This window comes from Balaenoptera musculus, chromosome 11, assembly GCF_009873245.2.
Source record: "Balaenoptera musculus isolate JJ_BM4_2016_0621 chromosome 11, mBalMus1.pri.v3, whole genome shotgun sequence".
NCBI lineage: Eukaryota > Metazoa > Chordata > Mammalia > Artiodactyla > Balaenopteridae > Balaenoptera > Balaenoptera musculus.
Window position 1 is genome coordinate 24762960 of NC_045795.1, and position 26133 is coordinate 24789092.

Below are 26133 nucleotides of genomic sequence, written 5' to 3' on the forward strand. Positions count from 1 at the left end.
TTCTCAACATCTCCATTTGGATGCCCTGAAGACACTTCACACTCATCATACCCAAAACTGAACTTACATCCAGCACATAATGCCTGTCTTGATAAATGACACATTTCCATCCCCGCAAAGCCTGGGAGTCCCCCGAAACCCCTCCCTGTGCCCCAGCATTGGTCGTCTGGTCCTATAGACTCTAACTACCAGATATTTATCTGATCCACCTACTTCTCCGATTCCCCACTGCTAACCTCCCATTCAACTCATTATCATTTACCACCTCTGCCTCTAGAATACTTTCCTCTCTAGGGTTCCTGGCTTCCATTCTTACCCCTGTCCATTCCAGCCTGAAGGGATTATATTAAACACGTGAGTCTAATTGTCTAAAATCAATTGTACCAAACCTTCTTTGCTGCCCCATCATGTCCCCTTGTCCCGCCTGACTTCAGCGTGCTGGGGTGTTCAGTGATGTGCCCGCCACCAGTATCCCACCTCAGGTTCACGTGGGAGACTCAACCAAGGTGCTCCTGCTTGGTCCACAGAAGGTCCCCAGCAGGACTGAGCCCCCGTCGCCCACTGCAGTGTCAGCTCCGTAATGTGTCCTTTCATGGGTTTCCCCCCTCTCTGTTCTCAGGTTCCCTGCTCCTTGCCCTGGGTTCCTGGAATCACCTCCCAAATCAACTCCCTGCACCCAAGTCCTTGCCTCAGGCTCTGCTTTCAGGGATCCCAAACGAAGAGGTTTTAACGTCTTCCTATCAGTTTTAGGGTCAAGCCCCCAATTTTACAACTTGCTGCTTCACTTGGCCCCTGCCTGTTTTCTTTGGCTGCATTTCCTCCCACTACTCCCTTGCCTGCTTTGTCCTGGCCACACTGGCCTTTTGGCTTCTTGAACTCACCAGATACCTTTCTGCCCTCTGTCTTCCCATGCTACTCACTACCCCACGCCTCCGACCAGGCCAAATTCTCCTGGTCCTTCAGGTCTTGGTTGAAATACCACTTCACTGGAAGGCTGTTTCCTGATACCCTAGACAAGATTAGGTCACGTTGGGGTCCACTTTCTTGGTGCCCTGTCCCGTCCCTTCATGGCACTCAGCACAGAAGGCAATTGATGACCTGCCTTCCTGCTCTGAGGTCGGTTCCATGAGCAACGTCTTGCCCATCATTGTATCTCCAGTGCCTGGGCCTCTGCCATGTGTAGCAGGGGCTAAAATATATCTGGGGCATGAATAAAGGAAATGGTCACTCAGCTGGGAGACAGTGTGACATTGGGGACAGACTCTCAGAGTGAGGGGGAGAGATGAGAGTTGATCTGTTATTAGCCAGCAATGAGACCCTGGTGAAATGACATAACTTCTCTGTTTCTTAGTTTCCGCCCATCCCATCTGTCTCATGGGGCTGCTTAAGATTCAAATGAGACGATGTGATTAAAGGGCCATGAAAGAGAGAACCGTTAGATTTCTGGCCAGCTCACCAGGCTGTCTGTCTCTCCCCTCAGGCTCTGGACCAGGGGTTGGCACACTTTTCCTGCAGAGGGCCAGCCAGTAAATGTTTTAGGCTTTGCAGGCCATGTGGTCTCTGTCATAACCCAGCTCTGCTGTTGTAGTGGGAAGGCAGCCGTATATCATATGGAAGCAAATGAGTGTGATTGTGTTCCAACAAAACTTCATTTATGGAAACTGAAACTGGAATTTCAGATCATTTTCACATGTCACAAATTATTATTTTTCTTTTGCTTTGTTTTTCTCAACTGTTTAAAAGTATAAATGCCATTCTTGTCTCATGGGCTGTATAAAATCAGATGGTTGGGTGGAATTGGCCCATGGGCCATAGTTTGCCAACCCCTGTACCGGAGTGTCCATCCCTGTGCCGTCCAACATGGTGGCAAGTAATCATATATCGTGTAAATTTAAATTTAAAATTTAAATTAACAATTCAGTTTCTGTGTTGCCCTAGCCTCATGCCAGGTGCTCAGTAGTCACCTGTGTCTAGTGGCTACCATACTGGACAGTACAGAACATTTCCACCAATACAGAAAGTTCGATTGGACAGCTCTGGTCCAGATAAATAAGCCTGGGGGTTTTTCCTCCAGGGCAGGGTTAGCTAATTAGTGACAGAGCAAAACAGCAGTCCAGGCCTCTTTGCAATGCCCTCATGCTAACTCTGCTGGGAAATTTTGTGCTGGAGGATTGATTGCACTGCCAGGTTTTTAAATAAAATGCTGTTTTGGATAGTATAGTATCTGGTAGAAATTGGAACCCACTTTAAGCACTGTTCATTAGGTTCAGAACGAAAACATTTTTTTTTAAGATAAAGCATAGCCAGTTACTGGGAATAAATGTGCTATTTGTTTCTTTCTTCTCTTTTAGAATGAAAAGAAAGTTTTATTCCTGGGAGGAATGCATGAACCTTCGGGAGGTCAAGGTATTTATTAATACACAAAGGGATAATTTATGGTATGGTTGATTAAAATAGCTTTATACACGCATAGATTTATAGTTGACACAGTTTGAATTGTTTCACTGATGTTGAAAAAGGAGGCAGATGATAACATAATGCAGCTGACAGCTGAGAGGAGAAGATTGCTGTGCTATTTATGTGTGTGTACTTTTTTTTTTAGTTTTTTGGTGTGTGTGCATGTACTTCTTTTTAAACCTTGGTAATAGTGCTGTTAACTAAACCACAGATTTATTCAACTTTCACTAGTTTCTCACTAGTGTCTCTTTTCTTTCAAATGGTGATGAAATATACATAGTACTTACCTTTTGACCATTTTTTTAAAGCTTTGCACAATTTTGTTTACATAGCAAACCGGACAACATTAGAAAATCTGTCATACCATCCAGAAGTTGAACATATGTAATAATCACATTTTGTAGCCATCTCTGGGGAAGGCTCCTTTGCACATTTTCTGCAAACAATGCCTATGCATTAAGGTTAAAAACAACTCAAAGGAAAGTGGCAGGTTGCCAGGTAGATAGTCCAGATTGTTAGAACAGCGATAAAGGTGTCCTGTGCTAGAACCCAAAGGACTCAAAATAGATATAGAATTGCATATTTGACCTAAAAATGGTACAGTTCAGTGGTACTAAGTACATACATAATGTTGTACACCCATCAGAATGGCCCATCTCCAGGACTCTCTTCATCTTGCAAAACTGAAACTCTATGTCCATTAAACAATAATTCCCCACGAATCCCTCCTCCCAGCCCCTGGCCAGCACCATTCTACATTCCATCTGTCGACTACACTAGGTACCTCATATAAGTGCAATCATACAGTATTTGTCTTTTTTGTGACTGGCTTATTTCACTGAGCAGAATGTCTTCTAAATTCATCCATGTGTCAGGATTTCCTTCCTTTTTAAGGCTGATTAACATTCCATTATATGGATCTACTATATATTGTTTATCCATTCATCCATCGATGGACACTGGGACACCTTTGGCTATTATAAACCTTCCCATATCTTTAAACTCCTTTCCACTGGCTCCTTGTCTTCAGTCTATCAATGTGCCCACTGTTCTGTCTAACCAGGCTCAGCCCTCCCTCCCCTGGAGCTCCCACCCCTTCCCCTTCCTGACCTTACCTTCCAGAGCACCCCCTCCGCTGTCACTTCCCCCCACCACTGACTTTCCACTTAACTGAATCAGACATTCACCTCTGCAACTCTACGGAAGTTGCTCTCCTAAAAGCCACCAGCTGTCAAGTCCAGGATCATTGGGACTTCCTTGGCGGTCCAGTGGTTAAGACTCTGCGCTGCCAACACGGGGGGCGTGGGTTCTATCCTTAGTCGGAGAAATAAGATCCCACATGCTGCGCGGTGTGGCCAAAAGATTAAAAAAAAAAGTCCAGGATCATTTTCTCAGACATTTTCTTGTCTGTGGACCACTTCCTCCTCTCCTCTCCCAGGTCTCTGTGACTCTGCTTTGACCCACCTCTTCTACCTCTTCTTGCCTTTCAGCAGTGGTTCTATGATTTCACCCTTTAAATATGGATAATTCCTCACATTCTCGTCTCAGCAATTTTGTCCTTTGCTCTGGCTTCTCCTCCTGGGTGATTTTATTCATTTCCCCTCACTTCAGCAGCCGTATCACATCTTTTATCTTTCTTATGCATTTAGACCAGGGGTCGGTAAATAGCCCACTGCCTGTTTTTGTAAAACAAAACAAAACAAAACAAAAATGTTGGAACGCAGCCATGTCCATTTGTTTATATATTATCTGTGGCTGATTTCACACTACACTGGCAAAGCTAAGTAGTTGCAGCAGGGACCATATGACCTAGAAAGCCCAAAATATTTACTCTCTGTCCCTTGACAGAAAAGTTTGCTGACCCCTGCTTCAGTCCCATATATCCAACTGCTTAGTGGACATCAGCGTCTGAATTTTCTAGAACGTCTGCCTCCCCCAGTGCTCATATTTTCTCCCTCTTGTGTTAAGTATCATTTACCCCTGCACTCAGAAACCACAGCTCATTGCAGTGGCCTGTGCTCCCTGCTCTCCACACCTCTCATCTCCCCAGCACTCAGCTGTTCACACACCATCTACCATTTATTGAGCAGCTGTTATGGGCCAGGCAGCACCTTACGTGCTCTGTCTTATTTCATCCCCACAACCACCTGATGAGGAAAGTCTTAGTATCTTGAATTTCCCGATGAGCACGGCTGAGGCCCAGAGATTCCGTAATTTGCTGGAGGGAATCACAGCTCTAGGCAGCGAAGCTTGGTCTCAAGCCCAGGGTCTGTCAGAAGACTTCAGTGGGCATCCTCCTGGCATCCGGGCAGTTCTCATCCTGCCGACACTGGGTGGCCACTCGCTCCCACGCCCAGTCTCTGAGGGGCTCCCTCCTGACGTGCCCTTGCCCTCCCACCGAGTTTGTCCAAGCCTGATTCTTCCTTCGAGTCTCGTGTATGAGACTCTCACCGACCACTCAGAGTTTGCAGATTACTCCTCCTTGAAGCATCCCTGATGTGCTCCTTCTTCTCTGCCTGATACGACTGTCCTGCCTCTATATCTTTTTGGAAGCCTTTCCCAAGCCAAAGCAAGATGCCGTCTTTCTGGAAATATACCTCTTGAAAATGAATCACATGAAGTCCTCCACAAAATTAATTCATGTTTTAAATTAATTCTTTTTCTAGTAAACTGATATAGACTTTAACTTGCCCCTGAGCCTCACTGAGAAGCAAGAACTGGAGCCACTCTTAGACTTGGGCCAGTAATTCACGCTCAAAACACACTTGCGGCAGACGGTATCCTACTCCTTGCCTAGAATTCTCTTCTTGCCAAACTTTGAAACCGACTTCATTTTCCTCGGAATGAATCTGCCCTGTTCATTCTGCTGCTCATCCACTGGACACCTCAGCCATTGCTGGTGGTGCATTTTCAGCAAACAAGCAGGAAAGACGCCTGCAGTCCATGAGAGTCTGGAGAATGCTTAAAAGTTAGGCAATGCTTGCTACTCATGGAGAACCAGAAATCCAACCCAACTAGAAAAAGTAATCAGCCTGTTGGGTCATTCTGGAAGGATCTGGCCATTTGGCCAAAACAGCTGAGTATTTCCTGCCAGAGAGGCACTTGGCAAAAGCTTGTCTTTCAGGGAAGAGGTTCCAGAAGAGTCTTATTTTGTTCTCATTCACTGGCCATATTTCCTCCCTCTTCCCAGCTGCTTGAAGTAACTCGGTCATATTGCACATTCCCCAGCTCTGATCCCTTGGGTGCGTTGTTACTGAGTGTCCTTCCAGATTTGGACACTCATGTTAACACTTTCATCTTCAGACATTCTGTTTGTTTTATAGAAGGAATGTTCCTTTGAAGGAAATTAAAAGATAAAGAGGACTTTACAATTTATTAATCGGACTCACGTCTCTATGAGGAAGAGGCTTTTTGAATTAAAGGGCTCAACCCCCTGCCACAGTGACCCCTTGAGGCATTCTTGAAGGAGACGGTCTATCAAATTCTGATCACCTGGTGAGCAAACCCACAGTTGGGTGTGCGGCTGTCACACATGTACTGGATTACTGCTCACCAATATGAAAGTGTATTTGTTCACTGTGGACAGAGCTAGTGATGCAAACAGAAAATAGCTCGCGCATGGCTGCACTCACGTGTGTGTTCCAGGAGGAGGAAAACCACACATGCGCATGGGGAATAATCAGGTCACTTACCGTTTTCTGAGCCACCCTCTGTTCCTCATGCCCTGCTTGATTTTTTTGCCTTTGCTGTTCTTGGAAGCAGAGGTGTCTCTCCCATCTCACCTCAGGGTCTTTCCAATGAGATTTCTCCTCCTTCTCCCCTCCTTCTTCTCCTCCTTTAACACTCACCTTGTAAGGAGCACTATACGTCCCATGGGCACACATGTGTCAGAAGAAAGTTGGGAGAATCAGGCTGCCAGCCTCTGTCTATCTGAGCAATTTCCTGTTCAGAGTGTCTGCAGACTACTGGCTGGTGATCTCAGCTCCCAGCAGCTGCCTCTCCAGTATCAGATCAATCAAAGCCTCAATGGATTCCCCTCTGGCCACTCTCATGGCGTGAATTCCATCACCTGGAGGGGAGTGCACCTAAAATAGCCCTGGCCCACTGCCTGGTCCTGGGGGCAGCCAGAAGTTCCAGTTATGGTCAAGTTCTTACCTCCTAGTCAGTTAATTGTAATAGTTTTTCTACATAAAGTTAATACCAACTTCAGAGAAATACCATTTATTAACATATTGTCAGTAAAAAATGAATTGTGGCACTCCGTGATTCTAGAATTAGGTGTTTCTCCCTAAGTATATGTGGAATTAACTTTTTTCAACAACAGACTTGCTCTAATTTTTTGTTTTTCTTCTTCACCTTTCAGTCTTTAAAGAAGCTCAACCATGCCAACGTAGTAAAATTAAAAGAAGTTATCAGGGAAAATGATCATCTTTATTTTATCTTTGAGTACATGAAGGAAAATCTTTACCAACTCATTAAAGAAAGGTACAGCGTGGTCATCATGATCTTAGAAATAAATGTTGCACAGTGGATGTGTTTTCTTTCTGCTTTTGTTTATTGTGGTCATGCTGCTTGGCCTTGGCTGTTTAAAGCTGCCCATGAGATGTGGGGCCCCACCTGCATTCCTGCTTTGGAGGCCCTGTGATAACGGCAGAGAAGCTGCTTTCAGTGCAGCCGTCTTGAATGTCTTAATGGGTTATTCACCCTATAACAGGCTCAGAGATTTAACAGATACTCTGCAGCTCTCCTTCCCCCAGGACTGTATGGGCAGAGTGACCACAAGTGAGGGGTGTAGCAGCTTCATTCATTCTGAGCCATCCATCGGAACTTCCGGGTTCCTTTCAGTGCCTTTCTTACTATAGTGCACAGGGCTCGCGTGCTGGGAAGACAAAGAAACTAATAAAAAAACTTACCTGTGATGGTCATTTTGGACTTGAAAAGTGAACTATGTAGAACCTCCTGGGCACATTTTCCTGGTGGCAGGTGAATGCCCTTCAGAGCATCCTTCTGAGTGATTTCAGTGAACAAATATCGTTTCCATTGTCAATAACAGCAGAGAAGCTGTGTGGTTTGCCCAGCCAGGGGAAAATGTCACTATCCACTGCATCTCATAAGCTCTTCATGTGAAAGACCTCAGATTTTCCCCATCAAAAAATTTTAAGCTTTAATTATATTATGGAGAGAGGAGATTTTTATATGATACATTGGAGGGAATTTTTTTTTTTTTTGGTTTGTTATTAAATGTTTGATCGTTTCTGTTTTGTAACATAACTGAATATATTTGGTGCTTATAAGGTATGCTGTCTTACATGGATGAGCAGTTGTTTTTCTTTGATCTTTATTATCAGAGGATCTAGTCAAATTAGCATGTCGGCAAGTGTTTTCTTAAATTCTTACTGTATAACCAAAAGAACATGAAAACAGGGGCTTTGTTTTCATTAACAAATTTCATAAATCTAGATTTATAACCTTTTTTCCTCTGCCCTATACAGAAATAAGTTGTTTCCTGAATCTGCTATAAGAAATATCATGTATCAGATATTGCAAGGACTTGCATTTATTCACAAACACGGTAGGTGATTTGGGGTATTGTGCTTTGGAATAGCAGTGAAAGGCTGTCATCAGGTAGAAGATGTAGGAAGCATCAGTGTCTTTTGTAATTGACTCCCAGAAAAAATTGAAGAGTTGAGAGGCTGACAGTGGATTTTGGAATATATTACCTTCTGTAGCTTGATTTCTGAATTTCCCTCATTATTTATCATGTCTGTGTGTTCTTATTCTTTAGGCTTTAACACTAAGCTTGTTAGTTACAGATCTAAGAGTTATTCCTGACCATTAACTGGTGTATTAATCAGGAACCTACGATTAGAATTCATAGAAGCTTCACATATGATGTTTAACCTACTAACTAACACTGCTTTGCTGTGGCTTTTCATTTTTTTAATGTATTTCAATTTCAGCTTGTTCTAAAGGGTGCAAAGTGGTCTAACAAGATCTATGCAACCCAGGAAAATAAAATACACTTAAAATAAGCAAAGAAAAAGGCAAAACAAGGCATGGACATAGCCGGGGTGAGGTTAATCGACAAAATCCATGTCAGCAAGTTTTACTTAAATAGAAGCAGGCTACAGATGTGAGCCTGAGTTTGCTGTCAGACAATATGCAGAATGTGAAACACGACCAGCTACAACCTACATGGTTCCTCCGAGGTGAAACAGTTCAGTTGCCCAAGAGAAGCAGAACTATTCTTGGTACTGATACCAGAGAGGTTTCTCTCATGGATCCTTATGTAACATGACTTTATGGTAAACACAGTGACAAGTTACATGGGACAGTTTCAGGTCATCTTCCTCAATACAGGCCAATTACATCACCTGATCAGAGAAAATGGTCCTACTGGGGCCCAGTATGATTCACTCTGGGGATGGTCTGGTGAGTCCAGGGAGAGATTTAAGGCATCCGGAGGAAAGGATGGTCATATACCCTTCAGGAAGTCCTCCATCACTATTGTTCTTCGCTGAGCTTCTGAACAGTATTGAGTAGCAATGCATTTGGGGTTATATTTCCAGCCAGTCCTGAGGCATTACTAGTCTGGGTTACCAACTGGCCACAGACCCAACTTGGGTTGGGTTGATAAGTTCTCATGAACGCAGAGCCTCGGGATGGACGTGTCCCCCAGGGGAGCCAGGAGTCCCTCAGAAGGCCATTTGAGGTGGCTTTGACATACAGACAGATGGCAAGCTGATCTTGCACGGGCAGAAATCTGTTCCCTCCCAGTCTAAGGGTATCATTGCCATTGCAAATATTGCACCAACAAATGAGTTTCATGACCCAATGAGGAAACTGGGCGGAAGCCCTTTGATGATACAGTCAGTTCAGATTTGACGCAAATTGGCAGTGAGGGGAAAAGACATTGTGCTGCATGGTACGTCTGGGACCCTTCCCAGCCTGCTCTGTGACCCCTAAGCAGCCATCACATTTAGAGGCCAAACGAAACACACACAGACAAACAGAGGCTGTCTGTACAAGTTCTTGGAGGCCTCGGGCATGTGCTGAATAATTCGAGAGTGATATGCAAGCCCGTGAACCAATTCTAGTAAAAAGTTTTCAGTAAAAGGTATCTCTGATTCCACTGACACGGGTAGAAGGAGCAGTTTTGCCACAAGAATTTCCCAAGGGATAGTATGAGTTTGCAAAACGCTGAAAACTTCTGGTATGGTGTCTTTAGGGACAAATAGGAGGAGAAGGGGCACTTACTAGATTTGAGAGCCCAGGAAAAAGAATTGGTGAGAAATCAAAGGGATTCTCCAAAGAGAAAGGTCAACCAGAAGTTTTCACATAGGGACCCGTCATAGTGTCTCAGTTACTGGGGCTCTTTGCTCAGTACTGGGAACTGCATGGTGGATCTATAAGAAAGTTGATATGTGTTGGCTTTATCTTCCTTTCCTTTTCGTTGCTTTTTGTGAGACTCAGATAGTTGTTGCCAGAAAGAACTTGTATCCTTTTATCCAGGTCTCTACCAAACCCCATCAAATCAACGCAGATGCGCACACACACACACGCACCCATACTTGTGCATACACACGCACACATCTGCGTGTACACATGCACATGTGCACCTACACATACACTCTCCCCCAAATACCCACAAATGCACATATATGCACACACACACACAGTACATATTCGTATCCAGTAATTTAGCATCCCTAAATTATTGTGTCAAAACACCTCTTTGAAACTCTGCACTGTCAGACTTCCTTGCACACCTTACATACTCCAATCGTGTTCAGAAATGGTGGAAGGGAAAGCTCAGTTTAGGACGGTCAGACCTCCTTTGCTTTTCTAACCCCAGCACCATGCTTCTCCCCAAGATTCTTGTGGACACTCTCCCCCAGCTAAGTGCCAGTTCTAGTTTGAGCTTAATATCATTTCGTCCGTTACCGTATTTGTTTCCTTGCCAGTTTCTCAGGTAGAGAGGACAGATGGTATCTATTCCTTTCAAAGAAGAGGAAACTGAGCTTCAGAGAGGTTTAAAGACCTGCCAAAGGCCCCACTGCATTAAAGCAGTAGAGCGGAGATTAGCTCCAATATCTGTGCCCATTTGCTACACTTCTCTAGAAAAACCTGTCTCTTCTCACAGAGAACAGAGAACAAGAGGTGAAGAAAGTGGTGATAGTAATTGGAGGTGGGATGGATATTCATTTTGCAGGTTCTATCTTGTTTTCATTGATAAATGATTTTTGAAAACTTTTGAATGGTTTTCATATGGTGTTGACTTAACTTTGGAGCTTTATGTTGTTCTTTTCCTCCAGTCACGGAAAAAAAATAATCAAAAGCACTTTGCAGATTTGTCTTGTGAGTTTCAGGCTCTTCCCTGTTGTCTGGTTCTCACTGTGAGAAGGTGCGTTCTGTCCCTGGGAGTGGACTCCTTTGGGAGCAGAGAACAGAGCTGCAGGTGGTAGCCATGGCCATGGTTCATGTCAGTGACCACTTCCCCCCACAGGGAATGAAAACTCAGCTCCGCTTGGTGCTGATTGAGCAATGCCAAAGCATATATACTTTGCAGGAATTAAATAATTAATGCAAACTGTGTTTCATCCTTGCCCTGCCCTTACAAATATCCATGCAGGAAATCCAGAATGCCTTAGGTGGCTTAAAGGACAATGTTTGGCCCCAAGAGGTGGTTCTCTGCTACCCTGTTTCACCACTGTCTTGCTGTGCGTGACCTTGAGTCAGCCCTTGGCCTTTCTGTGTGTTGCTGTCCTCCTGGCCTTCTTGATAAAAGCACTGTGGGTTTAAATTCAGTAATATCTGTGAAATTACAACTTCCCTAGCAGGAAGGTGTGCTACAGAAATTCATAACGTTTAAGTATTCTCTGGTTATTTCCATATATTCCTATCAGGTTCCTCATGAACAGAATGTGAAGGGGAGAAAGCTTTCTTTGTGGCTTGATGTTTTTCTTGCCCAAGGGTTGTTAATAAAAAAAGGAAGCACAGCGCATTTTCTGCCAGGATGAAAGAGAAAATCCCTCTGTTATTCGACTGGCATGGTGTACCCTGAAATTAAATTGAAGGTCTGTTCCTGTGTTCTGAAAGCCAAACAGTTTCGAACAGGAAGATTCTGTGTTAACAGCACTTTGCTGTTGCATGATCTGTGAATAACCCAGCAATAAGCGTTTCCACTGTGAATCAGAAGCTCAGAGGGAGACGTGGGCTCATTGTTACAAGCCCGAGTGCACACATCAGCAGAACACATACCCAGCCAGGAGTCAGATCAGAACTTAGTGCCACCTCCTCACGGGCGGGGCGGGGGGCGTGGCACATCACTGGCCTTTCGAGCCTTAATTCTTATCTGCAGCAAATGGAACCGTGTCTGCTTGTCCCCCTTGCCAGGTTGTGGGGAAGATAAAATGAGAGGATTCGTACTACTAACAGTGACAAGCTCTTGCAAGGTGCAGATATGCCAAGCACTGCACTAAAAGCTCTACAAATATTAACACGTTGAATCCTGCAAAACAACCCCATGAGGTAGATGCTGGTATTCCCCCATTTTACAGAGGAGGAAAGTGAAGCACAGAGAGGTTAAGTGATTTTCCAGCCAGATTTGAAATCAGGCAACCTGATCGGTCTACACACTTAACCACTATGCAGCGTTGCCTCTCATAGTGATAAAATCGTGATGCTTTGTTAAAATAGAGATGAAAAGTAAAGGTACATGACAAGAGGGTCTTATACCTTTAATTACCAAGGAATAGAACTCCTGGGTATAAGGCTGATAATAGTTATTGCTATTATTCAGTAATGAAAAGAACACAGGGCCAGATATTCTACAGACATATTCACAAATGCTTCCTAGTTATAAAGGCTTATCCTCGAATACAGTATAACAGATAACATATGTCAACTGACAGATACAGTTTTCATCAGTCATTTTTAAAGAGTCTGTTTGCAGTTAAACTTTCTTCCTAGCCATTTTCCCTCTGAAAGTTTATTTTGGGCCTGAAGTATGATCTGTAGAAAGGAAAGCTGCTTAGAGGGATAAATGGGGAACCAGAACCTTCTCTCTCCTCATTTCATTAGTGCCCATGTTCTCTGTGGAAGTAGGATTAAAGATGAGTTAGCAGGGAAAGGATAAATCTTGACCGATGGGAGGAGGTGGTCAGTGTGTACTGGAGCGTGACCCGGGTGGAAGCAAGGTACCAGGTCTGGAGTCCAAGAATGATGCTTGTATCTAAGTATAGTTGATGTGAGAGGATGAACTGAACAGGGAGAAGATGCAGGTTTGTTGAGTGGGTGTTATAGGTGGTGGCGGGGGAGTTGCAGTGGGGCCTGGGGGTGGAGGACATTTCATTATCGGAGAAATGCCACTTAAGTTTGGAAACAACAGTTTAGCCCAACTAGAGGAGAAAGAGGGAGTCTAAGAAGAGAAACAGGGTGAATCTGGACTTGAGAGGACCAGCACCGCAAATCAAGATTTTGCTGTCTGGATCGACAGGGACAGAACAGAGCCGGATAATACAAGAGCTCTGACACATTTCTTGGTAGGACTGTGACTAATTCATCCCCCGCCACCCCCATGACTCACTTTTCCCATCTGTTCGGTAAGAAAATGATGTCTGCCATCTCTTTTTTTCATGCTTTTGATGCTCTGAGTGTTTAGAAAGAGAGACCATCGGTCTCACAGGGCATATGTTTTAGGGGCCAGAGGAGCCTTGCTGGATGCACTGGCAAAAGATCCCATTCTCATAACTGCTTGCGTATTTACACAATTTTAAGTCAGAGAAAGGGCAGAAAGGACAGATAGGAGGTATTTTGACGGAAAATGTGACACAGCTCCGTTCCTGTCTGGGGACAGATGGATGCAGCATAACTATAAGCTACCTGGATATCATATCAAACGTTCAAGAAGGAGAGAGAATTTGGGAGAGGAGAAGAGTGGTTTGGGACAGGTCAATGCAAGGGTGACAGTGACATCAGCTGCTGTCCCATCAGAGACACAGGTCTGGAGAGGATGCAGCAGGCATGTTAGAGATGCAGACTTGAGCACATCGGCACAGAGGTGGTTGAGGAACAGTCGACATCTTCAGTGACAGCTCTTACTTCCTCCCGTAAATGTGCTACTTAGAATCCAACCTCACAACATTGGTAATGGTAGCAGGTAACCAGTAACCCCATCAGCAGCATTGACACGGTTGTATTTCCGGTTTTGATGACCCATTGAGATTTAGACTCAGGTAGAATGATGTCTGTCAGTGATACTCTCTGCAAGAGGAAGGTTTGGGGTCTTCAGAGGCATGTGATGCTGATCAGTGGGTGTTTGAGTCTCTCCTACATGTACCCCCAAAGCCCTGCGGTAGCTGAGACAGGCTTCCCATTCAATGAGTTATCTCTGCCTTTCACAGTGTGAATTACAGGTGTACCCCTGTGCTTCTCTACTGGGCAAAGTAATCAGTATTTGACATTTAAACATTTGTTGCAACACACACCAGAATCTCAGATACGAGTAGGTCATATTCATAAATCCCTTGTTTCTTAAACAAAAAATGTGATTGTGTTTTTGCTGTGATGTAAACTCTCAGTAGCCATAAGACTTGTCTTTTGAAATGGTTTTAATCTCAAATTCTTTCTGGCTGACTGGGGCAGGGTAGGCATGATATTTTTTTCTTGGAGTGACAATTTCTGTTTGCCAAGTTATCTCAGCCCATAATGGAGTTTTGATATTTTAAAAGAAGTTTGCTCTCTTGGAAAAAAATTATGAAGATCAACTTTTGAATGATTTGACATTTTTGAATTTGTCAAAGGGAAATGAATGGTCCAAAGGGGTCTGCATTATCATTGGGATGAATGTAGAGCCTTCAGTGTCATACCAGACTATCACTGTCATGAAAAGAGCAATGCAGCTGCAAAGAGTAACGCAGACACGATCTTGCCTCTGAATTCCTTCTCCACCACCGCTGCAGGCTTCTTCCATCGGGACTTAAAGCCGGAGAACCTCCTCTGTATGGGACCCGAACTCGTGAAAATTGCAGACTTTGGATTGGCCCGAGAAATCCGATCAAGACCTCCATACACAGACTATGTATCTACCAGATGGTGAGTACCATCTTCCTCAAAGGATTTAATTGCACTTCTTTAAAAATACACCATTATACTGAGGATAATATTAATGTTTGCATTTCTTATTTCTAAAGACCATTTAAAGACCATGCGATTATACTGAGGATAATATTATTGTCACAAATACTAATTTTCCACTAAGAGCACCATTTGAAACACATATGTGTAGGAATGTTGGCATTGTACAAGCTTAAAAGCTTGTATTATAGGGGCTGCCCTGGTGGCACAGTGGTTAAGAATCTGCCTGCCAGTGCAGGGGACACGGGTTTGAGCACTGATCCGGGAAGATCCCACATGCCGTGGAGCAACTAAGCCCATGCGCCACAACTACTGAGCCTGTGCTCTAGAGCCCTGAGCCACAACTACTGAAGCCCGCACACCTAGAGCCCATGCTCCTCAACAAGAGAGGCCACTGCAGTGAGACGCCCACGCACCACAACAAAGAGTAGCCCCTGCTCACCGCAACTAGAGAAAACCCGTGTGTGGTAACAAAGACCCAACGCAATCAAAAATAAATAAAATAAAAATAAATAAATTTATTTTTAAAAAAAAAAGCTTGTGTTGTAAACAATTTTAGAAGGAAGTCCAACAGGGAACAGGGAACTATATTCAATATCTTGTAATAAACTATAATGGAAAAGAATCTGAAAAAGAATATATGTATCTGAATCACTTTGCAGTACAACAGAAACTAACACAACACTGTAAATCAACTATACTTCAATAAAAAAATTTTTTAACAAGGAAGTCCCTTGTGCTTTTCCATAATCTAAATAATATTCTGTATATAGAACTTCCAGAAGACCTTTTCCTAAAAGAGTTGTGTAAAAGATTCTCCAAAGACCTGTCTGAAAATCAGCCAGTTGGTGTTATTAAAACTTTCAGGCCCTAAGAATTTGATTTAAACAGTTGGCCATGACCAAGAAGAGCCTACAGACCACTAGTTCTATATTCTCTCTCGCTCCTTTTCCCTCCTCTCTCACTCGCTCTTTTCCTGTTCTCTCTCACTGTCTGTATTCCTCGAAAATGCTATAGAGCAGAGGCCTGTCAAGAAATGCTCCACAGAAAACCCTGTGAAGCAGAGGAGCCCAGCTTTACACTGCAGCCACAGCTGTTGCCTGATGAGTCCATGCACCGCCCTGAACTAGACAGAAAACAGAAATGCAGAAACGCTCTGCGGAGCCGATTGTGTATTTAGTTTGCTTCCGACCGGCGGGTGTGGAACTAGCTTCTCCTTGGTCTTGCAGGTACCGGGCCCCGGAGGTGCTCCTGCGGTCCACAAGCTACAGCTCCCCCATCGACATCTGGGCCGTGGGCTGCATCATGGCAGAGGTGTACACCCTCCGGCCACTCTTCCCCGGGGCCAGTGAGATCGACACAATCTTCAAAATCTGCCAAGTGCTGGGGACACCCAAAAAGGTAATGATGTGGGACAAAGGCCTGTGGGACAAAGCTGCAGCTTCCTGTGTTCCCTGCCCCCCCACCCTGGGCAGCACCGGCTCGTTCTGGATCTTCCTCGCCCTGGGTAGTCCTCCACGCCCTCCTCCTACCCTGCAGTGGAAGACTTCCTGGCTTCCTCTGCTTTTCCGCCCACGTCCTCTCCGCTCCCTTGCAGAGCTTCTGCGTTCTCGTGGCTACAACTCTTACCCGTGCAGAAGTCTCCTAATGTGATGTGTAGCCCTCCCCCTTTCCTTTATAACTCTGGTCACAAATTTACATCTTTCTCCGGGATTTTTTCCCTGACATCCTCACCCTCACCTCCAACTCAGCACGTCTGACCCAGACTGCTTTTTGTTTTGCCCCCAACCAGCCTCTTTCGCTCATTCCCCACTTCTGCCTGTGGTCCCATCACATCCCAGAGCCCAGCCTTGAGGCTGAGTTTCAGTTTTACCTTCTTCCTCTCTCCCTTGCTCCCCTTTCCCCTTATCCCAGCAGTTGGCCCATAGATCCTGCTATCTCCACCCAGTATCTCAGACTGAAGCCCTGCCTGTGTTTGGGGAGGGGGGCACCTCCCCAGTCTTTCTGCCTTCAAGTCTTTTCCCTCCAGAATTTCTTCCAGTCTGTGGACAGATTTATCCCCCTAAAGAACAGCTCTGGTACTGTCCTCCCCTCCTAAAAATATCTACTGCCCAGCCCCCTAACTCTCATTCCTTACCCACCACTTGCACCCCTCCTGGCTCTGTGCTCTAGAATCTCCCGCTTCTGCCAAGTGCATGTCTCATGTGCCCCAATCCCACTCTTCTTCCAAGACCCTCGTAATCTTTCTCCTCCCTATTCCTCTAATCTCTTCATCTTCAACTGTCTTCTGTGTTATTAATATCATCTGTGTACATAATCTGTTTCCTGGACCATAAGCTCACTCAGGGAACGGATTTGTCTTGTGTTTCTTTGCATTTATTTTATACATCCTAGCACCATTGCTGGTACAAACCAGACCCTCAAAATTTTTTTTTAAATTATCTGAAGGAATCATTAATGCCACCTCTTCAAGATTTCCAGACTCTCCTGCTGGAATCTCTCCCTCCTCTGGATGACTGTATCTCTACCTCTCTTGTGACCTTTGTTACTTTTTATTTTGTGTTACTGTGTTTTTAAAATAAATGTCTTATTTTCTCTTTCGGACCGTAATATCTTTAAGGGCGGGATTTCTATTGGATTATTTTTTGGATACCCAACAACATTAAGTACATAGGAGGCCCTCAGTAACTATCTAAGTGAATGAATGATACAAGCTATATATTCTGCCACTTCACTTTAAAAAAATAAAAAGCAATTACGTCAGAATGTGTCTTATAAAACAGGAGTTTGTTGGAACTAACAGGGATCTTAAAGACTGATTGCTCAGCATCTTCCGTCATTCACTCCAGCGCTGAGTGCCCCGTAGGTCTGACACATGAAAAAGTGGAGGACTTGAGACTAATAGCTCTCCTGACTGCTGGGTTTCTAAGCGTTTGTACTTTGACTCATCAAGATGGGGATATAGTCATATGTAGGCTTTCACAAGTTTATCTGACCAAGAACAAGGTGTTTTGTTTTATTTTCCCCCCAAAAAAAATCTCATTAGCAGTTTCTAAAACCTGTGTCTCATGGAACGCAATTGGGAAAATACTAATTTGGTTCAGCCCCCAAATCTCAAGAGGTGAACTGTCTTGTGTTAAAGTTATAAAATAAGTTGGTGTGGGGAGTTCCCTGGCGGTCCAGTGGTTAGGACTTGGCCCTTTCACTGCCGTGGCCCAAGTTCAATCCCTGGTCAGGGAACTAAGATCCTGCAAGCCACGCGATTCAGCCAAAAAAAAAAAAAAAAAGTTGGTGGCAAATGCAGTGTCTTTCCCACTGTTCCCCAGCCTTCCTTTTCTTTGTGTCTCTCTGTTAGAATCTTCCTGCATTTCAGTACCCACAGTGCCACCACCACCATAGTTAGTATGGACGTGGTAGTGACATGTCATACGTGCCAGAATATAAAGTCCGATCACAGCGATTGGCTGAGCAAGATTTTCTACCTTTTCCTTCTTTCAGACTGACTGGCCTGAAGGCTACCAACTGTCAAGTGCGATGAACTTCCGCTGGCCCCACTGTGTGCCCAATAACTTGAAGACCCTGATTCCAAATGCCAGCAGTGAAGCAGTTCACCTCCTGAGAGACATGCTGCAGTGGGATCCCAAGAAACGGCCAACAGCTAGTCAGGTTTCCTTCCATTTTCTTCTGATGCGTTTCTCTCGAAGTTCATGTCTAACTGTGAATAATTCCTATAAATCTCATGGGAAGTATTTTATTAGGTATTATGTGTGAAAACTGGTATTGAATACCACTAATGGTGAACTATATAAGGTAGAAGAACTTAAAATAGTTTGAAACTGCCTGTGTCTAAAGTAGTTAAGGTTTAAACAATTTAGTTGTTTTGAAAATTGCCATACAATTCACGTCATAGATCACCATATACGTGGAAATGAAAATAAACATATATCTACCTGTCTTTGGCAGATGTTTTCCAATATATTCTCTATGAGTTAAGATGATGTAGCAGTTTGTTTATAAGGCAGTACTGGTTGTTGAAAGGCAGTTTCAAAGTGAAAATATCTTGTGAGATCCAAATCACTCATTTTACAGATGACAGAGAGAGAGCTAGGATAATAAATGTAATTAGCATTTTATAGCACTTTATAGTTTGCACATGCTTTAGTGTGTTTTTATGTGATTTTAACGCCGTGAAGGCTCCATGAGATAGGTGTTACTGTTTTCATTCTATAAATGAGAAAACTGAATCTCAGAAAGTTTAAGTGATTTGCAAAAAAAAAGAAAGCTTAAGTGATTTGCCTTAATAACTCCACCAGTAGCTAGTACAGATAGTGTACTGTCAATGGCAGTTCTGTCACGTGGATGACACACCTGATTCCATACCTCCTGTTTTCCCAATCCGCCCTCCCCCAAGGCCACTTTAACTTAGATTATAAAGTGCACCCAAAAGAGACATGCAGTGCCATGGGCTTCAAACACCGCCAGGCCTCCTGCCAGCCTCTCTTTGTGGTAGTTGTACCCTGGCCCCTTCTCAGCTTGTCTCATTGATAACCCCACTGCTCAGAGAATCAAGAAGGTAACCAGTTCTAATCAGAGTCAGTGATTTGGCTGAGTGAAAGTGATAGAGGCACTTGAAGACAGGGCTGACGTGATGTTAGAATTTGTGAGAGCTGAGAGCTGATGGCTGGGGGGATTAAGGAGTGGGAGAAAAGCAGCTGTCCAGTGGCTCAAAGAAGAAACAGCCAAGACCCTGGATGGCTCAAGAAGGTTGGAGAGCGCTCAGAAATGCGCTTCTGGTGATGAAATTCACAAATGGTTTCAGGGCAGGAAGGAAGCTTTCTGATGAACCCAGTTTTTTACAGATGAAAAGTTTTTTAGAGATGAAAAGAAAAAGATTCTGTAAGGAACCAAGGAACCAAGAGAGGAATGTGTACTTTTAAGAATAGTATCAGAAAAGCTAAAAATACCCCCAAGTCAGTTGAGACTTGCAAAAATACCTGGGACTTACAGAGAAGACTTTCCGAGTTAGATATCAGGGTCCAGGACCACTATGGGAGTATCCACGTTATTTGCCTCTGTATCTACACTTATTATCATTACAGATGTTTATAGCTATGTCCCAGATTCATCGAGAAAGGTTATGTTGTATTCAATGACTTCCACTCAAAAAGACTAGGGGATATTTCAGAAAGAATTGCAAACCCAGCACTTTAAGATTTATCCCTCGGCGATCCAGAAAGCGTGATTATCTTGATGGGCAAGGTTTAACTGTAGCGTGCATTACACTCTTGGCATTTCTGGTGTTAAAGCAGATGCACCTGCTTATTTTATATTTTTTAATTGCAGTATAGTTGATTTACAATATTGCGTTAATTTCAGGTGTACAGCAAAGTGATAGTTTTATATACATTTCTTTTCCATTACAGATTATTACAAGATATTGGAGATAGTTCCCTGTGCTATACAGTAAATCCCTGTTGTTTATCTGTAACTGCTTATTTTATATTTGATTTTTCAGAGTCCTCCTGGATCATTATATTTGGCTCTCTCCATTTTATTTTTTTTCTTTCTATGGAATGAAGAAATGGGCTTAGAATGGTGCAATGTTATATTTAAGACACACAGCAAATAAGTTACAAAGCCAGGATATTGGCAGAAGTAGCAAAGGGCATAGCAGTGAACCTGGGTGCTTTACCCAAATAATTTGAGTGTGGCAACCAGTCCGTATATTTTACACTATTTTAGATAAGGAAATTCACAAAGGGTGTTACAGATTCAGGATGCTGTTTTATAATTGGTTTGGGCTAAGCAACTGTAGTAAACCGGCTTCCTGAAATCTAGCCAGCAACCCTGAATGGGGTCAACCTTCCTGGCCAGTTTCTTCTCCTAAAACAGCCTTATGTGTCGTTCCAGGCGCTTCGATATCCTTACTTCCAGGTTGGGCACCCCCTGGGCAGCACCACACAGAGCCTTCAAGATTCAGGAAAACCACAGAAGGACGGTCTGGAAAAGGCAGCCCCACCGCCTCACATAAAGCCGGTCCCTCCTGCCCAGCCCCCAACCAAGCCACACACGCGCATTTCTTTGAGACAGCATCAAGCCAGCCAGCCCCCTCAGCATCTCATGTACCCCTACAAAGCCGAGGCTTCCAGGACGGATCACCTTCCAGAGGACAAGCCAAGCCCTTTGCTCTTGCCATCCCTCCACACCAAGCATCCCCAGGCAGTAAGCTGGAAGATTCGCTTGAGAGCCCTGTGTCTGGCCTGTTCCTCTTCTGACCCTACTTACTGAGCGAAATATTTTCTTTTTCAGCAGATAAGGCCTAATTATAATAGATCTGTCTTTGCAATATCATGGAATTGTGAAAAGAGCCTTGGCTTTGGAGTTAAAGGTCTAAATTCAAGTTCTGCCTCTGCCTGTGAATTACAATGCCACGCCTGGGGGCCTGGCCGTGGGGTGGTGGCCGAAGGCTGGACGTGGCCCCAGGTCTCTAGGGTCTCACATCTCGGCTCTGCTGTTTCATGGCTTCATGACCCTGTGCAGGGTACCTGGCCTCTCTGCTCCTCACTTCCGCATCTGGGAAACAGGGGTGGATAACGAGAGCGCTAGTTATCGTTATTATCAATCCCTGTGGCCTCAGTGTCCTCATCTGGAAAAGGAGGATCCTAATGCCTATCTTGCCCACCAGACAGGGCTGTTCATGGGGATCAAAGGTCCTGCTGCTTGTGAAGATGTTTTGAAAATCATCAAGTGCCCCACTAATATTTGTAGATCATTATTCCTATCAGTGCCATCAGTCGATGCTGGTAATGCCAGGCTGTTGGTTGAGCCCAGCTCTTTCTTCTCCTCTTGCCGTTCAAAAGGAAACAGTGAGTGTTAGTCAATAAGATAATAATCTGACACGGGAGTCTGGTTTCCATCAGCCTTATAGTGCTGTCTGAGAGTGATCTTCTAACACCTTTATGCAAAAGTAATACTTTATCTGTCGACTAGCATTCACGCAGTGAGTGCTGGCTCCCGACTAGGACAGTGTGAGGTTACAGGGGTGGTGTCTCCAGATTGTCGACTTTACCCCCGCCCCCCTGCAGCAGCAGTGTGTGCTTGGAAATTTCTTATTGTAGCTAATTCCGTAGTTAAATAGGATCCAGGTCTACTGAGAAGGCAAAGAAGGCATTAATTGCATTGTTTTCTATAAAAGAGCAGGTGACTGACACTTTAGCTATATTCTCTTACATTCTATTTAGGACAGTGTCAATCACACTAACTCTTTCAGAGATGAGCCCTGTTTGAGAATCCAGCCACTTTCCTCATATGTGAGAAGTACCTTAAATTTCTTTTTTTAAATCCTTCTCTTACACAGCTTAGCGTCCCCACTGAATGAAAACTGATGTAATCTGTGCAGGATGAGTGACACAGGTCTGGGACTGTGTTTTGCACCATTGTCCTTTCCAATAAACAGTGCATATTGGGGAGGGAAACGCCCCAGAACCCTCCTTTACATAATCGAGAAAGTTCAGAATGGGGATTACTCGTGGGTGAGCTCCGTTAATGCCAAGTATTGCTTTTTTCCCCCCCTCTCCTTGTATACACAGAAAATTCTCACTGGCCTGGAGCACAAAAATGGTGAGATCAAGCCAAAGAGTAGGAGAAGGTGGGGTCTCGTTTCCAGGTCAGCAAAGGATTCTGATGACTGGGCGGACTTAGATGACTCGGATTTCAGCCCATCGTTCACCAGGATTGACCTGAAAAACAAGAAGAGACAGAGCGATGAGACTCTGTGCAGGCAAGTGTGGGCTCCTGGCTGTGCACGGACTGCACCTGGGGTCTGTGAGGTCATCTTTACGTCCGGTGAGCTGCCCAGCTCGTGCTGACCGAAACCATCTTCTCCCCACTCAGATTTGAGAGTGTTCTGGACCTGAAACCCTCAGAGCCCGTGGGCACCGGAAATAGTGCCCCAACCCAGACATCCTGTCCCCGGTGTGACACGCCCACCTTGAGGTCTGCGGCCAAGCAGCACTACCTGAGGCACTCCCGGTACCTGCCTGGTAATAAACATTCCTGCCTTTGCTCTGATCACTGATAAGAAATCGTGTCCCTGGAATCACGCGTTCACAAAGATCCTGTTTTGGATGGCAAGTGCTTGGGGCTTCTCTTCCAAACTGGTGGGACCACCATAGAAATATTAGCTGAAGCCCAGGCTTCACATTCTTTCTATCTTTCTTTTTTTTTTTGGCCGCATGGCATGCGGGATCTTAGTTCCCTGACCAGTGGAAGTGCGGAGTCCTAACCACTGGACCGTCAGGGAATTCCCAGGCTTCACATTCTTATCTTCTGTAGTTGCCTAAGATGAGAAATTTGGTAGAGGAAACCGGGTCCAGTCCCCAGGGAAGGAGTGACCAGGAAGAACCAGGAAGCTTGCCCGAGGTCTCTCCAGAAACTGCCAGCCCTGTGTGTCTTCTCAGGAAAGCAGATGGGAGCTTAGTCACCCCATGTGGCTATACCACAGGGGTTAAGTGAAAACATTGTAGTTGGAGGGTGCCCAGACCTCACTCCGCATTCTCTGTATTCTAAGTGTACAGTGTTAGCCAACCGTTCATTCACAAATTCATTCCATCAGTAAATCTGTATTACGCATCGTCCCGTGCTGGGCACTGAGAATCTGGTGGACACAATAGCCAAGAGGGGCCACCAGGCTGCCCACCTCTAGGGCCTCCATTCACATCACAGGCTATGCAGCGACTTTAGCCAGCAGCCTGTAGACAGTATCCTCACCCTCGTATTTTCTAGTGGTGGGAGACAGACCCTAAATAAATGGACACACCATAACCACAGGTGGTGACAACTGGCGTTAAGGGGGATGAAATGGGGGCGGAGGCAGTACTTAAGACAGAGTGGTCGGGGAAGGCCTCTCTGAGCAAGTGACTCCGAGCTGGGCCCCAGCGATTGGGAAGGAACTCCACGTGCAGGGACGTGCTGAGCGGAGGGAACAGCCAGTACAGAGGCCTGCAGGCAGGAAAGGGCTTGGCTGGTGAGAGGCCAGCATGGCCCGAGCCCCGTCAGAGAGAATGAGGTGTTAGACGCGTGAGGCATCTTTGGGGGTCTTATAAGAAATTTGGATTTTATTTCATGAGCAACTGGAAGCTCTTGGAGGGTCGTAGCTGGAGGAGTGACATGCTTTTATTAACATCTGCGTGCTGCATGGGTGAGGGGCCCACAAGCTGTCGCTGTTGTCCAGGTGGGGGCAGTGGTGCTCAGACCCAGGGTGGAGACCTAGGGCGGGGAGTGGAGGCCCTGCTGATGCACTGGTTCCCCACTCTTGATTGGGAACAGGCCTCCTAAATACTGCCAGACCTCATCAGGCTTGGCACTGTGGCCTTAGGAGACTGGCCTGACACTTCCCAGATGACAGGGTATGGGGGGGCAAAGGCTCCAGCTGCAGTGGGCACAGGCAGAGAGAGTTATTTCTTTTTGGCTCTAGGGGACGAAGAAGGGTAAAGGATGAATTGAGTTTTTCTGTTCTGAAAGCTAGCTGCAAGGCCTGATAGGAGTGGGAAGTGAGTGGTCCAGGGGGCAGTGGTTTGTCTTGCAATTGAGGTCAAGGCAGCCTTGGGCGTGAGGGAGTCAGGGAGGGTCATTGGTTCAGACAATGAGTCACTCAGAGTCACCTCCGATAGTCCATGTCAGGTTGAGAGGATGTAATCTCAGAATTCAGGAGGAGAGCCGAGGGCTGCAGAGCTGGGCTTGGGGGTGTGGAGGGACAGAGAAGAACTTGGGCAGCTGACAGAAAGGCAGTGGTCTGCGAAGGCGGACGAGTAGGAAGGCCAAGGGACACTGAAGCCCAGGACTGCACCAGGTGGTCAAGACATCAGACGTGGACAGATCTGTGGGTAGAAGTTGAAGTTTGTCAGGCCACCCACCAGTGAGACAGCACACTCACCCCGAAGATGGCATCTTTCCTCTGCCACCTGTCCGATGACATCATCATGGTCAGTTTTTGCTTTGATTGTTGAAACACAGGAAGTCTTTGACAAATTGGATTCTGCATTTGTTTCATCTCTGACATGTGATGCAAGATTAAATATAAATTTTGCATTTGAAAAACATTTCTTCCCTATTAGGAATAAATATAAGAAACGGCATACTCCCGAATCCAGGAAAGGATTTTATTCCATCTAATCCATGGTCTAGTTCTGGTTTGTCTGGAAAATCTTCAGGGATGGTATCAGTGATCAGCAAAATAAATTCAGGTGAGTAATGATGATTAACCCCTAAATGATAAGAAGCAGATTCTCTGGATGTGGCAGGGTGACAAGCTGTGGAACCACGAGGGCCTCTCTGGCGTGAAAAGCCTGGGCCTCTTTTCCAGGCCCGTGCTGCTCTCTCTCACCTGGCAGCAGGCCTTGGGGATTCCGCCAGCTCCCTCGGGCTCTGCCATCAAGAGTAGCAGGGGACGAGAGCAGTCTTCCCTGGTGCGAGGGAGAAACAGTCTTACGAGTCTGGATTCTGAGGCCCTGCTCTGTGGCGGGCGACCTCCAGTGTCACACTTCACTGGGTCTGCCTTGCTCTGGCTTCTCCCTTCTGTCTGATGGCCCAGCCTTAGCCCAGGGCATCAGAACCCCTTCTGGTTGGAAGGTGGACGGTTTGGAAGCCCCTGCCTACTCTTTTTATAATAGACGGATGAATTTCAGAAGTCCTCCAGGCAGACACACCCCGTGCCCAGTAAACAGCTTCCCCTGCTGTGGGCTGCTTCCCCTTCCACATGCCAAGTAAACATCTGGGCTTCTCTTCTCCCTGCCTTTGTCCATTGCATGTTCATGTATTTTAAGGAATACAAAAAGGAAAGAGAGAATATATCCACACCCACGTACCCACCACCCAGCTTATAAAGTCAGACTCTGCAAACACACACAAAGCCCAGGGCCTTACCTTTCCTCCCTTCCTCTTTTCCTCTTTTCCTCTCCTTCCCCCCGAGCCCCACTCTGCCTGAGTTGGGTGTTTATTATTTCCATGCTTTGTTTTTAGTATACAAGAAATACCTAGTATGGTTTTGCATGTTTTAAAATTTATATGCATATAATCCTGGATCTCCACTCATTTTAATAATTACATATGCAGCAATTATACATCCATAGAATATATATCACAGCATATATAGTATTACATATACAATATATATAAGTGTATGATACCACGATTTATTATTTGTACTAGAATATAATTTTTTTAATTCAAGTATAGCTGCTGGTCAATATTATGTAAGTTACAGGTGTGCGCTAGAGTGATTCACAATCTTTAAAGGTTATGTTCCACTTATAGTTATTATAAAATATTGGCTATATCACCCGCGCTGTACAATATATCCTTTGTAGCTTATTTTATACCTAACAATTTGTACCTCTTAATCTCCTACCCCTATACTGCCCCTCCTCCCTTCCCTCTCCTCACTGGCAACCACTAGTTCTCTATATCTGTCTGCTTTTTTTTTTGTTACAGTCATTAGTTTGTTAATATTTTTTTAAAAACATCTTTATTGGAGTATAA

At 44.9% G+C, this 26133-nt stretch overlaps 1 protein-coding gene across 5 annotated transcripts in view; it reads left to right on the forward strand.

Moving 5' to 3' along the window:
• Positions 1-26133, forward strand: part of CILK1 (ciliogenesis associated kinase 1) — a 51956-nt gene that overhangs the window by 19174 nt on the left and 6649 nt on the right. For 4 of the 5 annotated variants that reach the window (XM_036870511.1, XM_036870509.1, XM_036870512.1 and 1 more), the window contains 10 exons: positions 2352-2406; positions 6821-6942; positions 7950-8029; positions 14421-14553; positions 15825-15996; positions 18094-18261; positions 20506-20817; positions 22185-22375; positions 22489-22637; positions 24711-24839. In XM_036870511.1, the coding sequence (XP_036726406.1) occupies positions 2352-2406; positions 6821-6942; positions 7950-8029; positions 14421-14553; positions 15825-15996; positions 18094-18261; positions 20506-20817; positions 22185-22375; positions 22489-22637; positions 24711-24839 (1511 nt within the window). Of the gene's footprint in view, positions 1-2351; positions 2407-6820; positions 6943-7949; positions 8030-14420; positions 14554-15824; positions 15997-18093; positions 18262-20505; positions 20818-22184; positions 22376-22488; positions 24579-24710; positions 24840-26133 lie in introns of those variants that run through there. The other variant, XR_005021982.1, reaches the window with a different exon arrangement.